The 15,882-nt window shown below is 39.9% G+C and overlaps 1 protein-coding gene across 1 annotated transcript; it reads right to left on the bottom strand.

The window, feature by feature from the left end:
- Positions 1-13,139: 13,139 nt before the first annotated feature.
- On the bottom strand, positions 13,140-15,878 carry LOC307045390 (E3 SUMO-protein ligase ZBED1-like). Its single transcript, XM_079691030.1, has 3 exons — positions 14,569-15,878; positions 13,392-14,401; positions 13,140-13,289 (listed from the first exon to the last, which is right to left on the bottom strand). Exons 1-2 carry the CDS (start codon positions 15,004-15,006, stop codon positions 13,997-13,999), a joined length of 843 nt encoding a protein of 280 aa, XP_079547156.1. The 5' UTR covers positions 15,007-15,878; the 3' UTR covers positions 13,140-13,289; positions 13,392-13,996.
- Positions 15,879-15,882: the final 4 nt, after the last annotated feature.

Raw genomic sequence — 15,882 nt, 5'->3', positions numbered from 1 at the left:
GCTTTCCAGTCTGTTAACCCAGAATGCAAAGCGATACAAAATCAGTCAAGTGCCGGGAGAGACAAACAACAAAATGAGTGCGGGAACGAGCAAAAAGCTAAAGACATACCACTTCCACACAGAATGGGAGGGAGAATCTTTTTTTGTGATGTCACATTCAAAGGTTATTTGCCTTATTTGTAAAGCAAGCGTCGCTCTGCCAAAGAAAGGTAACGTGGAGAGGCATTATCGGAGTGTTCACAAGGCATATGACAGCGACTTCCCTCCGAGTAGCGAGTTGAGAAAGAGAAAGGTCATGTATTATTGCTACACAAACATTATCTCTTAGTCTTAGTGTCGCCAACTCGTTTCTAACATGCAAAAAGACAAACAAATGCGTCTATGGTCGGTGTATTTTCTATCTTTCCAATCCAGAAGAGATCTCTCTCTCCCCCGTCTGTTTGCAAGGGGGCGGGGCAGTTTACACACACGCAGCTCCTACATGCAGCAACACACGGAGGAGATGGTGGAGAGAAGCGCTCCAAGGTGTGGTTACATGTTACCCGTCTTGAGGTGGACAATGCTCGTCACCAAAAGTGTTTAGCATGTAAGGGCGGTAACACGAGCAATTTGTCTAAACATTTAGCAAAAGTGCACCACATTCAGACGGAGGAATGCACCGGGTTCGACTGTCTTTCTCGTAGCTCTGTAGCCCCATCCACGAGTAACGTTTCCACGTCAGGTGTTATGTATGCTAGCAGCAACACACGGAGTTAACTACATTATACAAACATGGGTTAATGATTAGACTTAGTAACTGAGTTATTTATTTTGTTAAAGTTTCAGCTATTCTGTTTACAGTTCTGTCATCACATTATTTAATACGATTTGTTAAAACATTGTTGTTTCTTTTGATGTGAAATATTATTTATTTAATTCAAATAAAAAGCAATGTTAATTTTGTTCACAATTTGTTCAGTTAATTTAATAATATATGTATTTTTGAATCAAGTATTCATCTTTATTGTCTTCATTGTTAGTTTCCACATGCCTAAAACAACCTCAAACTAAATCTAAAAGTTGATGGCTAAATAAGAGCGTTTGAGAAATTGTGCAAGGCACACAGCAGTAGTCCGAATAGTCGATTAATCGTTTCATTAATCTATAGATTAATCGATAATCAAATTAGTCGTTTGTTGCAGCCCTATTGTAGTTATCCCATGTAAAAATAAAACGTGTTATTCAGCAACCCTTGCAATTTGGGATTTTATTTTTGATTGGTAGACCTCGGTTAGCTGGTCATTTCAAAAGTAGCTCACCAGCCAAAAATGTGTGGGCACCCCTGGCCTACTGTATGCAGAAGTATTATTTTAAGCAACACATTAATTTGACTCAAATGTAATTATGTTAATTATTAAGTTAGATCACTCCTGTCTTAGATGAGGCAGTGATATCATAAACCTGTTAATGTAGGCCTACACATTCAAACACTCGGTAGTTTATTTAATTTTTTAACCAGCTGTCCTGTATTCACCTTGCATGTGCAACTATGTTGCTTTTATCCTGGATAAAGTGTTTAAGTCATGGATGTTTAAAGTTGAACTTCTTCATATCTGTCTAATATTATAGTTTCATTTTCATTAATGAAGTATGACGCTGCGCTGTCAGTACGCCTGTCCATGTTTGTGATTGGTCAAATGTTGCTATCCCCGCCCCTTGAACGCGCTCTCAGCCGAACAGAGAAACCCTGGGTTGATTTACTGAGTTGATAACCAGTAGTGATGGGAATTCCGGCTCTTCTTGGTGAGCCGGATCATTTGGCTCGGCTCAGCAAGAAGAGCCGGCTCTTTCGGCTCCCAAACGGCTCTTCAGTTGACCATACCTTTTATAATTCAATTAAATGTAGCCCTGTTTTGACTAATCATTTATATGTGTACACATATATCACTTAAATTATTCAATACATCCTTTGTACTGCAGTATTCAAAAGTAAAAATAACATGTTTAATATCAATGATTTGCTTTGACCAATTGTTTTCATTGCATTTACAGACCCTTGTAACTCTCTGATACCATGACTGCACTGACTTGCGTGTTGAACCACGCTACACAAAGCAACACCTATACAAAATTATATTTAAAGAAAAAGCCCTAACAAAACAGTAGGGCTCTATTTTAGTATTAACTATAGAAAAAAAGAAAGCAACAGCTGACATCAAATCTTTGCTGAGCCTAAAGATAATCATAAATAAATAACATAGTGAAAATAAATATATTGAAATGCTCAAAACAGCAGCATCCAACAGTCTCTAATCCTTGGATATTACATGTCACTGCATGCATGCACGGAGCACCCGTAGCGTAGCGCAGAGATCATCATATCATTCTGTCTTGCATTACTTTTTTTTTTTAAAACGGCTCATTCGTGGGCGCGAGCCTGCTCCCGTCGTTCTCTTGGAGCTGGTGTTCGCTATGCGATACACCAGCGTCGTATCGCATAGCGAAATCTCGTTTGTTAGTATTAGTTAAGATAACTCAAACATATCCAGGGTATGTTGAACTGACTTCGTAGTACAGTTTAATGGTGGCTGCATAGCAGCGCTAATGTCAAAGACACAAACATTATACATTATATTTGAATTTTACCAGGATGCAGTGACACAAATATTTGGGAAGGCACAGTCTTTCCTAGCTTACAGTACCCGCCGCCCCTGGCCTGGAGCCTGATGGATCATTTGATCTGATGTGCCTTTCACAAAACTTCGGCATTAGCGGGCAAAGCCTTGCTGAGCTTGCAAGGCCTATTTTGTTTGTTTGATCATAAATAATAAATTGATTAAAATGAGCCGCATTATGTGGCTAAATGGCTGGTGAGCCATTTGAATGTAAACAGTGCTTCCTGCTCCACTTATCCATTTATAAGTTTAGCTACAAAAAAGGCAAACATAACGCATGAGCACTTAGCTTAAATAGAGCTGCTCTACAGTAATATAAGAAAAAGTAAACATCCGGCAGTAAAGTACTTTCCAAGGCCAAACTATAACAAAAGCCTTAAAAAAAAATCTAAATCAAAATGTAACATTAGTGCAATCATTTAAATTGTTATAGTGTTTTTAAGCACGTTAACCTTTGAGAGGCAGCTCACACAACAGCATATAAAAGCTACAGTGCACGGAGCTATCCAGTAATGTAACAATTCTCCAGGAAAGTTTATGTGGGGAAGTGTATTGTCTTGGTGAGGTGTTTTCACTGCAGGATCTTCAGGTCTCTGTTTGTAAATGTGTGTGTGGGCGTGTGAGTGATGCTTAGGTACGTCTACACTACAGGCATCAAAAAATGCTTTCAACGCTTCGCCCATTCACTTGAATGGGGTGACGTAGAAGATTTTGAATCTTCGCCGAACTGCATTGTGGGGAGCATGGCATGGCTTTGCAAGCATCACGAGCATCTATCGGCATCAAAAGTTGAACAATGTTCAACTTTTGAGGCTCGATGCTTGGCATCAGCCAATCAAATTCCGTTTATGCAAATCCCGCCAGTGCAAGCTCAGCCAATCCAACCGCGTGCAAGCTGGGAGAGCCAGACCGCAGTTCATTTCCTCATATTCCAAACGAGATATTACGGTAGCAAATCACCCGGTTCTTTACGACCGGAACTATTTACCGGGATACAAACCGGAGGAACCAGGCATGGAGGGAGGTGGCAGAGACAGTGGGTGAAACTGATAGTTTTTTCGCCTGTTTGGAGAGTTTATATCCAGTTTACTTCGTTTTAACATTGCTATTGCTCTGTATGTCGGGGGCGGGAGATTCATGTGATTGGTTGCTCGCAAAAAATCGCCAAGCTTCAGACACGCCCAGCTTCAAGATTTTTTCATGCCTGTAGTGTAGATGGGCCGTGTCATAGCTTATTTTTAGCATAAACACGGGATAAAGGGGAAACAGCTAGCACAGGTAACAAAAAATACACCTACCAGCATCTCTGCAATCAGAACTACTTCCTTGAGTTTCAATGTGAGGAACTCGACGTCAAATAAATAAACCGTGACATAACCCTTCATGAAATGATTGTTATTGTTATACTTTATTTTCTATGCTTATGTTGAGCTAAGCTATGTGGCTGCTGGGAGCATTGTATTTATCACAAAACCAATAACGTTAAATAAACAATTAATTTTTCTTCATTAATCCACCAATAAACCTAAAACGAATCTATAATTCAGTTGTGGATCAACTGCGCTCCATTGGTGTCCAATTGATATTATACCTTTGTTGGTTTTTATATAAAAATTATTTCAAAGGCTTTCTATTGGTATTTTACAATTCAACTTATGCGTGAGGATGTCTCATGAATTGCCACTGAACAAACAAAGGTTGAGCTTACCTACAGTAATGCTTTCATAAAAAAATTAATAACTACAAATATAGGAAAGGAAGAGTACCACTGGTTTATGTGACTCAGAAAACTGAACTGAATGTTTTTGTCTTCGGTTGAGTGGCAGCTCCTCCTGCAACATGTTCTACTCCGCCTACACACTTCCAGCAAAACACAGATTCTCTTTGATCCTCTCTGAGTATAGGTAAGATGTAATTAGGAACCAGACGTACCAATTACGTAAATCTATCTATTTCCAAATCATTTCATTTCAATTTCCAAAACTGAAATCCACGTATCACAGAACGTGTGCCTGACAGACGTGTTGATGCGTTCCTGTGGTTGTAATCACAGGTTAGCAGGAGCCACAAAATGTAATGGGAGGTAGTTACGGTGCAGTGAGTGTGTCTTAGAGTGTATGTGGATATAATTGGCTGTCACAGCATTGCCTAACTCCTGAGCATTGGCTGCAGCTTTTTAGCTATTCAACACCACATCAGGAGTTGGTGCCTAGTCCATCAGACACTTGGATGAATAAACTTGTGATCGAGTAGTTTCTACAGATGCCAGCTCAGTGTACTCGGGTACCAAAGTTCAGCGACTTATAAAGAACAAAAACACAGCTTGTATCGGGCGCCATCAGATTTACCTCTGTTTGTGAAGTGCTCTCTTAGTCTCACTTGCAGTGCTGACAAGTTTGGCAATCCCAGAACTAAAATCTCAAGACAGCTGAGTAGCTGCACTCAGAATCACCCGGGACTTGTGTTGAACAACCTCCCTCATCCCAACCCACTTAGGTGCTGCAGGATGCGAATAACAAACCTAAAAATATTAATTAAGTGAGCTGCTGCGCTAAAGCTTAGCCAGGTAGTTTGCCTTATGATGTTTAACAAGCTGCACTTCCTTGCTGCAATGTTTTGGTTTCCTGTGTCCCAAACAGAATCCCAAAGCTGCTACAGACAGGAATAATGTATCAGAGTATTCAGACATTTCAGGCAACTACAGCCTCCTCACAAGCAATCACTTTACTATAATATGCTGGAGCTCTGCAGCTAGGGGCGTAAATAAAAGTTCATTGTCAATTGTAGCCTCGAAAAACATGATACATAATGTATAAGGTAAAGTTGGTTGTTAACAAACCTATTTACTTTTCATTGTTGGAATGTATGAGGTATCACGATAGGCACGGAGGCACCGACTGAATAGCAGGAGCACGGCATGGGACATAAAGTAAAGGGATGTAGCACATGAACATACAACTGATGTTTTGATTACATTTAACAATGTTTTTTACCCACCCAGCATGTAGATTGTTTGGGTAAAAGTGTTTATAATGAGGTATTTCCTTAGTATTCATGTAACAGCATAAGAAAATCAGTTCCTTTCTCAATCCCTTGCAGTAACAATAAAAGCATGCAGAGGAAGTATATCTGGAGTCAGCATTGAGACTTTATCACAGGGGGTAAATCTCTTCCAATCAGAGAGTCAGCAGTATGATCCCATCACCTGTAGTCAACATGTTGAAGTGTCCTTGGGCAAGATACTTAACCTCAAATTGCTCTCGTAGGCATCTTTAGGTCAGTGACAGAATGGAGTAATTTGGGACTTCCCGTCAACCTTTTACCCTTGAAATAAAACCTAAACTATCAAAGCCAAATGAGGCCGCCCAGCCATCTCACTTTTATTTCTACTAACCTTGTAGGAAGACATGTTCCTTTCCTTTTAAAGACATTTTGAGTAGGAAAAGTACAGGTTTAAATATTGAAAAAGAAATTCCAGTGGACCGCTTCAGTTTCTGGCTCTTGGTGTTGTTCATGCTGGCTCACCTTCACACTGTAATGACTTACGTAGACACTTTAATACCACAGAGCCATTGTTAATGTTATTAGTAACACCTGTGAGTTCTCCTCGGGCTACATGCAAATCAGGGTTAGCCTCCTTCCAGTCCAGAAGGACATTTCAAAGCAGCTGATGGTGTCAGAAGAATACTTACTTTAACACGATTGTTTTTCACCATGTAACAGTAATCAATTATTACTTCAACAGAACAATGATACTTTTTAGTAATGAAGGCAATGGCTTTGGCTACACAATTTCTAGAGCTGAACTGCACTCTCTTAGACTCTAAAAAGTGGTTTGTTCATCAGTGGATCATCAATGGAATTATTGCTTCAGATCACTCCACCAGATTAGTTTTGTCTATTATTGAAGAAAAAGACAGTTTTTGCTAAATTGTGCAAGCTTGACTTAATGGTCCATTTTTTACTCAAATATAATTGAGAAATGGTTATAAATTGACACAGGGAGATGAATATAAAAGATAAGGCCAGCAGCTCATTGCATAACTTCCCGAGTGTCTGAGGCTGAACTGACTGAGGTGCTTCATGTGAAGCTAGACCTTGCAGGAAAAGAGGAAAAAATGGAGTGGAAATAGAACCAGGAGTCTGATCCCTCAAGGTTCAGCTTTATGGTCATTATATAAGACAGGATTGAACAATAAAAGAGAGCCACAGCCTCCAGGCTACATACACAACATGTATACACATGTAACCAAATATTGCAGCCTTTGCTGAGCCTTTTTTACTAGAGTGGTTCTTTTTAAACTTTATGTATCTAAAAAAAACAAAAAAAAAACAATACATGTGCTAAATGTGACCTAAGATTTCCATCGTCATAACTGCACTTTATGACTAATAAAAGCCTTGAACCTTGAACTATCGCTTCGCTGTTATTTTCTTGCTTATTACTGAAATGGAGAAAAGGAGGTAAAAGATAAACTTTAGATAGAACAACAGATCAAAGTTTCTAAGCCTGCTTGCTATGTCGTTTTAAAAGGAACTACAGCCCTAATTCAATTTCCAACCCTATTGTTGCAAGCCACAACACTGAAGGAGAAACATAATTCCCTTCTCAAAAAATATTTAGTGCTCTCCTGGTTCCATTTTTCTATTACATTACATGTCACTTGTTAGACGCTTTTATCCAAAGCGATTTACATAATCAATACTGTGGGCAATCCCCACAGGAGCAATTTGGGGTGAAGTGTCTTGCCCAGGGACACACAGACATGCTGACTGCAGTGGGGTTTGAACCTGTGGCCCCCTGATCTCAACACCAACACACAACCCACTGCACCACACGCCTCCTTCAGCCTGTCCTCCTACAAAAAACGACCAAATAGGTCGATTGTTACAGAGAGGGTTATTTGTGAATAAACGACCATCTGTAACGTTTGTATTCAACGGGAGCAGGACGTATTAAGTGCTTGAACAAACGATATATTTGGTCGTATGAGTTTGAGGACTTGTTGGCCTCCTTCTATGATGCTCTAATTCATTAATGTTTTCTTTGATTTTGAAAAGTAGTCTCATATTGTTAGGTTTTGGCCTTTCTGAGTTCCGAATCCCCAAGTTGCTAATTTTGAGTATAATATTACTATTATCAGGTAAAATAAACAAAGCGGTTTTAATCAGCTATCATGGCTCTCTTATGTCACATGACTGAAAGGCAACTTTCTTGGCTTTCAATTCATCCAGGCTTTTTTAGGAGAATAATTTGTATTGCCATTGTTCTCACTTCATCCTCAATCAACACATTGGTTGATGCCTGAGGTTACTAATAATACATGTTCTTTTAGTTTGGTGTATTTCTCCCGGGTGCCAGCATCTCTGAACATGGGCCAGTCTGTGTACCCAAACTGTCCTGTATAGAGCTGTTTATGCTTTTCCTGTTTTTATTTTTCTTCCAATGATTCAACCCATGGTAGAGTAAGTTGGCAGGAGAAGCAGAAAAATGTGTCCAAAGTGGGGGTGGTGGAGGCCTTTGTAGCTTGTTTTTGTAGACATGGTCCAGTGTTTTGTTTCCTGTGGGTGTGAGGATAAACTTGTAAAATGTAGGTAAAAATGTTTTAAGTCTGTTCGGTTAAACTTCCCTCGTACAATTATATTGTGTTGTCTAGGTACAACTGATTGCCTTATTTGTACATTACACTTATTAGGATTTTACAAAATGGTTATTTGTTTTAACACATTTGTATGAATAGCCATGTTACATGTAACATATGTCGGTATGAATACTAATGTGAGCAGCTGCATCATACCAGAACATCTTGACTGGCATAATTTTTCTCCCCTGGGGCTTTAATGTTGCTTTCCTTCATCCCACTTTATCAAACATGATGCAGAGCTTCTCTTATCCGTAACAGTGATAAATAAATTAGAATAGCAAATAGAAACTGGTGTTAACAGAAAGGCTATCAGGAAACAAGGTGTAGAGGCAGATAATAATGGATTGTTTAAGTGTTACGAGAAATCTAGAGGAATGAGCACAGTGTCTTGAAATGCAAATGCCTTTTGCAGAAGAAGATTACCCAAGATAACTTTTTACCCCAAGGCACACTTTAAAACAAATACAAAAGTTTGTTGACTGACAGCAAAGTAATGTGGGTTAAAGTACAAACCATTGTTAGTGTTGATGTAGTGCTTTACCAAATCCACTATCTGCTCTACCTCAGTATTTCAAATGAGTGTTTACCTAAAATCACACATGGCAAACACGAGTAAACATCTGTTTAACATATTCATGCCCAGAGATAGCAAGTAACTAAGTACATTTACTAAAGTACTGTATGTATGTAACATTTTTAGATACTTGTACTTTACTTGAATATGTCCATTGTATGCCACTTTTTACTTCTTCTCCATTTTAATTCAGAATGTAATAGTGTACTTTTGCTCCTCTACATTTATTTAGTGCCTTTAGTTACTTTACAGATTTGGATTAAAGATGTGAAATATAATCAACACGTAAATCAGACTTTAGTTCCACCTGGAGTAAATTCACAAGCTACCCTGCAGCATACCAAGTCATTAAAACTAGCTGCACCTTTACTAGCTGTGATAAACACATAAATTCATCAATAATTATAATCTAAACATATAATATATATTATTCTGAAATTGAGCAATTTGCATAATAAGTACTTTTACTTTTGGTACTTCAAGTTTATTTTGATGTTAATACTTTAGGACTTTTACTTGAGTAACATTTTGAATGCAGGACTTTTACTTGTAACGGAGTATTTCTACTCTCTGGTACTTCTACTTTTACTAGTACAAGATCTGAGTACTTCTCCCACCTCTGTACATGCCTCAGATTATGGAACAACAAAATAAATTGCCATAATTAAGGAGACGCATTTACATACCCATATTACCAAGAGACTATACAATACTAGCACTAAATGCATATAATCAGTTTAATTTGTCAGAATGGATTATAATTAGACAAAAAATAAACTGAGGATTATTGGAGCCAGGGAGGAACAGTTAAGTCAGCATTTTAAAACACAAACCAAGACAGAACTCCATGTGTAATCACAGACTTAGACCTGAACTTCAACAGCCACATTAACACAACTACAAAGTCAGCCTGCTATCACCTGAAGAATATTTTTTGAGGACTAAAGGACTTATGTCCCTGCAGGATTTGGGAAAAGAACTTGGCCATTCATTTATCTTCAGTAGACCCAACTCCTGTAACAGGTCTCCCTAAAAAATTGATCCTGCAGCTGCAGCTGCTCGAGACCTTGACTTACACCTAGAAAATGGATCACGTTACTCCATTTCGGAGGTCTGTCAGATAATTGATTTAAAAATGTCACGAAATGATTAAGGATCAAAAAACAATTTCTGATCTTCCCTTACATTATGAATCATCCAGAACTTTCCGCCCATCTGGGACAGATGTGCTTAGACTCAAATTCTGTATCAGTGTCTTTTATAGGACTCACTACAACTTTGATCAGACAGCTGCTGCTTGACTTGCACCTAGAAAGTAGATCAGAGACCCCAGATCCAACATTTAGAATGGAGAAGCAGCGTGCAGATTTTATTTAGGAACAGGCTCAACTCTTACTTCTTTCAGCCCCAAGCCTGTTTTTCAGGTTTCAGGCTGGAAAATGACATTCCCAGAACAAATGACCATATCTTCCCTTCTAAAAGTGTTAAATTAATAATCTTTTTTCTCAAAGTAATGATAAACCTGTGAGTTGGATGTAGAAAAGTCAGAATCAATATAGATGTTTTTTATTTTAAAGAAAATTCAGATTGAACATGGTAAAAAACTGTAAATTATAGTGTCCGTCCAAAAGATATTTTGTACTCATAGTGAAAACTAACCTTGGATGATGGGCTAGTAGACTAAAAGCTTTAGGAATCCAAAGTACAACATATAATACCCTGTATCAAGATTGATGTAAAACAAGTGATATTTGACCTTTTTAGACAGATTTAGCAAAAAAAACCTCTTCTGGGGCCATTTGGGTGGATTTTCCATATCTCTGGCCCCCCTTCTTCGATTTTGACATGTGACATCTCTTTCTGATCTTAGAGCCAATAGAATCGAAGCGTCTTGGCGCATTCAATGAAATTACAGAGCCTAGGAATGGCCTGCTCTACTTTTTTTAAACGGAATTGCAGTTTTATTGCTTATAGATTATCAGAACATTTCAAAGGGCCACATTGGATATTAATCTATGGATTAACTACATCATCGTTGTTATCATTTTAATGCCATTGAAGACCAGTTTAGACCAGACAAAGACAAAGGTAAGCCATGTTATCGTTGTGGTCTACCTAGCGCCACTTGTTTTGATGTACGTTTTTGTTGATAACGTCGCAAGTTTGTACCTTTCAGTGTTGAGGTGGGCACCGTTAGATTCTGTGTCTTTACGATCATAAACGATGTGTTGGATGTGCAGCTAGGATAAGCAATAAGGGAGCTAGGAGTGATTTTCGGTGCAGTAATAGGTTAGCCTTTTTCGCTCGGGGCTAATTCAGAGGCTCACTGTTAGCATTGTGTGGTTTTAAAAAAAAAAAAAATGAAAAAGATCAGTGAAATTTAGTTTTTTCCCGTTATATGGATATAAAATATTCATATTTTATTAAATATTAAGGTTCCTTAGACGTTGTTTCCTGAAAATGAAGCGATTTCGGCCCCGGAACCGGGTCCGTGGGGCCTAAGAGGAAGACTCAAGACATTCCTTTTTGCCTTTTTCTTTTATTAAAACAAATGTTCTTTTTATTTCTGGCATTGTATTGTAACTTTTATTCTGTTATTTATAATAGTTGTCCAATTATATTGAAGCTTTTAATTGTTAATTCTGTTTTGTCTTAAATGACGGTTTTTAATCAAAGTTAAATGTCATTTCATAATTGTCTTCCTTTATAATGATACATAGGCAGTACATACAGTGTATATATATATATATATATATATATATATATATATATATATACACACATGTCAGGGTTTCCACACACAGCTCCACACCGAGGGAGAGGCCTGCCGATGCGGAGCCTGAAGAGGTTTCAACAACGGCCACAGCCTCCGGCGTAGTGACACCGTCTGTAGTAGTAGCAGAGTGATTTTATAGCAATTGATCGAATCCGTGCTGCTGCACCCGTCAACAGAGCGTGCGTGTGATATATTTAGTTGCAGGATGTGCACTGAAAAATAGGGCTCCCCCGAAAGCAAATGGGTAATTCGAACACTGCCCTCAGGTCCGCAACCTCGGCCTTGTATTGGATTCAACCCTTTCATTTCCGAACCACATCAAGTCAGTATCAAAATCAGCCTTCTTCCACCTCAGAAACATATCCAGACTCCGGGCATCACTCTCCGACTCTGTTATAGAGAAGCTCATTCACTGCTTCATTACCTCCCGCCTGGACTATTGCAACGGACTCCTGTCCGGGGTTCCCAGCAAAACCCTGGACAGGCTCCAGTACATCCAGAGCCAGGGTTCTCACACACACCAAGCCCTGGCAGCACATCACCCACATTCTCTTCAACCTCCACTGGCTCCCGGTCAAGTCCCGCACCACCTACAAACTGCTCCTCGTCACCTACAAATCCCTCCATGCCCTCTCGCCTCAGTACCTCACAGATCTCCTCCACCCACCCATACATTCCGTCCCGCACCCTTCGATCCTCAGACTCCGGCCTGCTCTCCATTCCCCATTCACGCCTCCGCACCTTCGGGGACCGTGCCTTCAGTGTCGCTGCCCCCACCCTCTGGAACTCCCTCCCAGCTGAAATCCGTAACGCCCCTTCTCTGAACATCTTCAAATCAACCCTGAAAACTCATCTGTTCAACAAAGCCTTCCAACATTAACTCACTCTTCCCCCCCTGCAATGTAACACTTCCATTTCTGCCCCTTGTTTTATGTCTTGTCCTTTTATGTTTCTTTGTTAAGCGACCTTGGGTTGATGAAAAGCGCTATATAAATTAAAGTTATTATTATTATTATTATTATAATTATAGGCAGTACATATCACAGGTAAAACCTATAATAATTATTATTTTTATTTAGTTATTCTGTTTTACAGTTAATCATAGTGATACTTTACATAGCCTGCAAAAGCAGCAGTTTGTTGTCCTATGTGCCTCTGGAAGTCATGATCTTTGTTTTGGTGTAGGCGTTTGTTTTATTGTGGCTATTTTCTCAATTACTTCCTGTGTTTTCCCTCCTGTGCCTGATTGTCTCATATTGTTTACCTCCCTTCGCCAGCTGTGTCTTGTCCTGTGATTAGTCTTGTGTGTATGAAGGCCCAATCCCAAACCACTCCCTCGACCCTACCCCTCCGTGATGGAGTGAACTTCGTCTGTAGCCACACTCGCAGCTCAACGAGGCTCCCTCCTGTCAGATGGAGGGTGTTAAGCTCCTCGTAAAGATACACAAACTAGAACCCGCTATGCAAGAACACTGGGACGGAGACTTAGGTGAATTGTCAAAAAGACTGGATTTAATAAGTCCACAAAAACCAGGCAGGGTACCAAGCAAACTCTGAACAGAGTGGGGAGAACGTGGAGCAGGGCTGAGACGGAGGTTGGGCTGGACGTGGCAGGCAGGACGGAATGGAATGTGGAGTTTCTGGAACAGGCAAAATCAAAATAGGATTAGCATACGAAAAAATCCAACAGGAAGAGTATACAAAAGTACTAGAATATCTAGTCAGCCGGAACTGGAGTTTACCACTGTGAGTATACGAAGAACTGGCGAAGTCTGATGATCGAACCGGGGTTTTAAGCAGCAGCAGGTGAGTGGTGGTAATCAGTGATGATGAGAAACAGGAGCGGAGGTGAGTTGATGGAAAACGGAAATTAGGTCAACCACGCCCAGCCAGGAAGACAGACAAACAGAAAAAAGGAGAAGGAGGTACCGCAAATCCTCACAGTACCCCCCCTTAAAAGTAGTGCAAAATGGCTCAAAGGAGCTAGCTTATGAACATCAACATCAGCAGCAGTTACAGATATTCAACCCGTGTATTCAGAAACCTGTGCTTCTTCTTCAAATAAAGTGGCAAGAGGAAGTGAAATGTAAAGGTAGTAAAAATAAATAATAATAATAATCATAATAATTTAAAAAGTTTAAATTACCCTACATTTTCCTCATCAAGAAAAGATGTCAAACTGGTTAAATTATTTTACATCTAGTCTGTATACAAAAGATAAGTAAAAAAGAGTGAACATCTTTTTTAATGGAACAAAGACATGTCAGGGTAAGGTGCCGATAAGAGATTTCAGGGCAAAGTGCAGAAGAACAACAACAAAAATCAATAAATCTTCCCCTTCATCCCTTCAGAGATTTTTGGCCAAGAAAACCAACATGTCAACCTTTGCTGGCTTCAGACATGCACGCTGACATGTGACAATATTGCCACTGGCACTGAACAGTCTCTCTGATGGTGCACTCGTTGCTGGTATGCAAAGGTACTTACGAGCCAACTTGCTAAGCCATGGGAAGTTGACATTGTGCACTCTCCACCAGGCCAGTGGATCTTGCTCTCCATCAATGGTAGGAGTTATGAGGTAGTTGTCCAGTTCTGCTTTAATGGTATCCTCCAACTGCACAGTAGAGGAAGCAGGGACCACCTTGGTCTTAAAAAAGCTGCCCAGTGACCGCTTTCGTTTTGTAGAGGTGGATGGTGGTTCTTCTTCTGCACTCAGGGGCATGGTATGGGTTGTGACACAAGCCCTCTGCTCCTACAACACACAGTAATAAGAGGCATCAATGTTTTGCTATCAGTTGTGATTAAGACCAACGAGGCATTTTGTCTAAAAGTTTAAAATGTCAGTAGAGTATAGTTAAAAAAAACTAAAAGTTAACTTTTTGTTTTATTTTGAAACAACAAAGAAAAAGGACAGCTTACCTTTTGTGCCACCTGTTCCATTTCCATCTTCACTCTGTCTTTGATGTATGGGACATTCTCTTCGCTTATGTAGCTTGTCTTGAATCTTGGATCAAGGAAGGATGTGATGTCCAAGAGCTCCTGTGTCACTGGGTCGCTGTATTTCTCTTCAATGTAGTGGAGAGCTCTTGATTTGATCTCCTTGGTGAGATTCGTGTCCTGGTCAGTTTCAGCAAGCGTTGCTGTTCTGAGGAGATGGAGCACTGGCTTCAGGTATGACACGCTTACGTAGTCCTCACCTGAGAGGGCGTCTGTGAACTCCTGAAGAGGACCGAGGGCATTGTTTACAGATTCAAGTACATCTATGTCTTGCCAAGTGGGGATCAGGTGCCGCGTCTTCCTGTCTTCAGACAGAACCTGGCACAGTGCCTTGCTCTGCTCCAACACCCTCCCAATCATTTTCTGCCGGGAGCCCCATCGTGTCGGACATTCAGTGACCAGTGACTGTTGAGGTAGGTTTAAGTCTTGCTGTGCCTGTTTGAATGCCCTCTTCTTCTTCCAGCTGTGAGTGAAGACCGCAACCAGCTGCTTGCAAAGTCCTGTGGCCCGTTTGATTCTTTGATCATCTTTGACAGCATTTTCTGGTGGAAAACATTACATGTATTACAGTATGAAAAGCCATAAGGATAGCTCATAACACAGAATTCATAACATATTGATTACATCTGTTGTCATCTTGTATTAAGTTCAATTACGTTTTTTTTAGCAGCAGACGTCAGGTGGTACTACCACAGTAAGTTATTGCCCATAAATTAATTTGTAATTGGTAATTAATGTACAAGCAAGGAATATGCTTTTTAGATATTCCACTAAAAAACAAAAAATCATTTAATTCGTAATATAGTGGCATCAGCTGTGGTTGCACCACCCTGACATCTGCTACTACAAAAACGTCATTGACCCATTAGTAAGGGCTTCAAAAATAGGGGAGACCGCCTTTGCATCTCTCGGCAATCCGCAATTAAACAGAAGCAAGCAGTATTGGGAGGTTTTAAAGTTTACCCATGAAAGGGTTCATTTTTCTCACTAGGATAAACAGTATGTTAAAGTAGCATTGCGCTAACAGTTGGTCAGCTAACTACAGCTTGACAACAAACCTCTCGGCGCTTCGTCCCTCCCCCCTCCCAACTGTGTTTGAGGGCAGAGTAATATAGCAGAGACTAGGGCCTCTGCGAGGATAATACGAACTCTCACACTTGTAGTAACTTTGTAAACATACACACTCGCACGAACACACATTCTTGTACTTACCAATTGCAAGATGCAGCTTGTGTC

The sequence above is a fragment of the Notothenia rossii genome, assembly GCF_949606895.1.
Source record: "Notothenia rossii genome assembly, chromosome: 6".
NCBI lineage: Eukaryota > Metazoa > Chordata > Actinopteri > Perciformes > Nototheniidae > Notothenia > Notothenia rossii.
This window is presented reverse-complemented; position numbering and strand designations above follow the sequence as displayed.

Excerpts from the sequence above, each read along its gene's own strand:
- LOC307045390 (XM_079691030.1), bottom strand. The coding sequence starts at position 15,006 with ATGATTGGGAGGGTGTTGGAGCAGAGCAAGGCACTGTGCCAGGTTCTG. Across the intron at positions 14,402-14,568 it reads TGGAACAGGTGGCACAAAAG|GAGCAGAGGGCTTGTGTCAC; the intron begins GTAAGCTGTCCT and ends TGTGTGTTGTAG.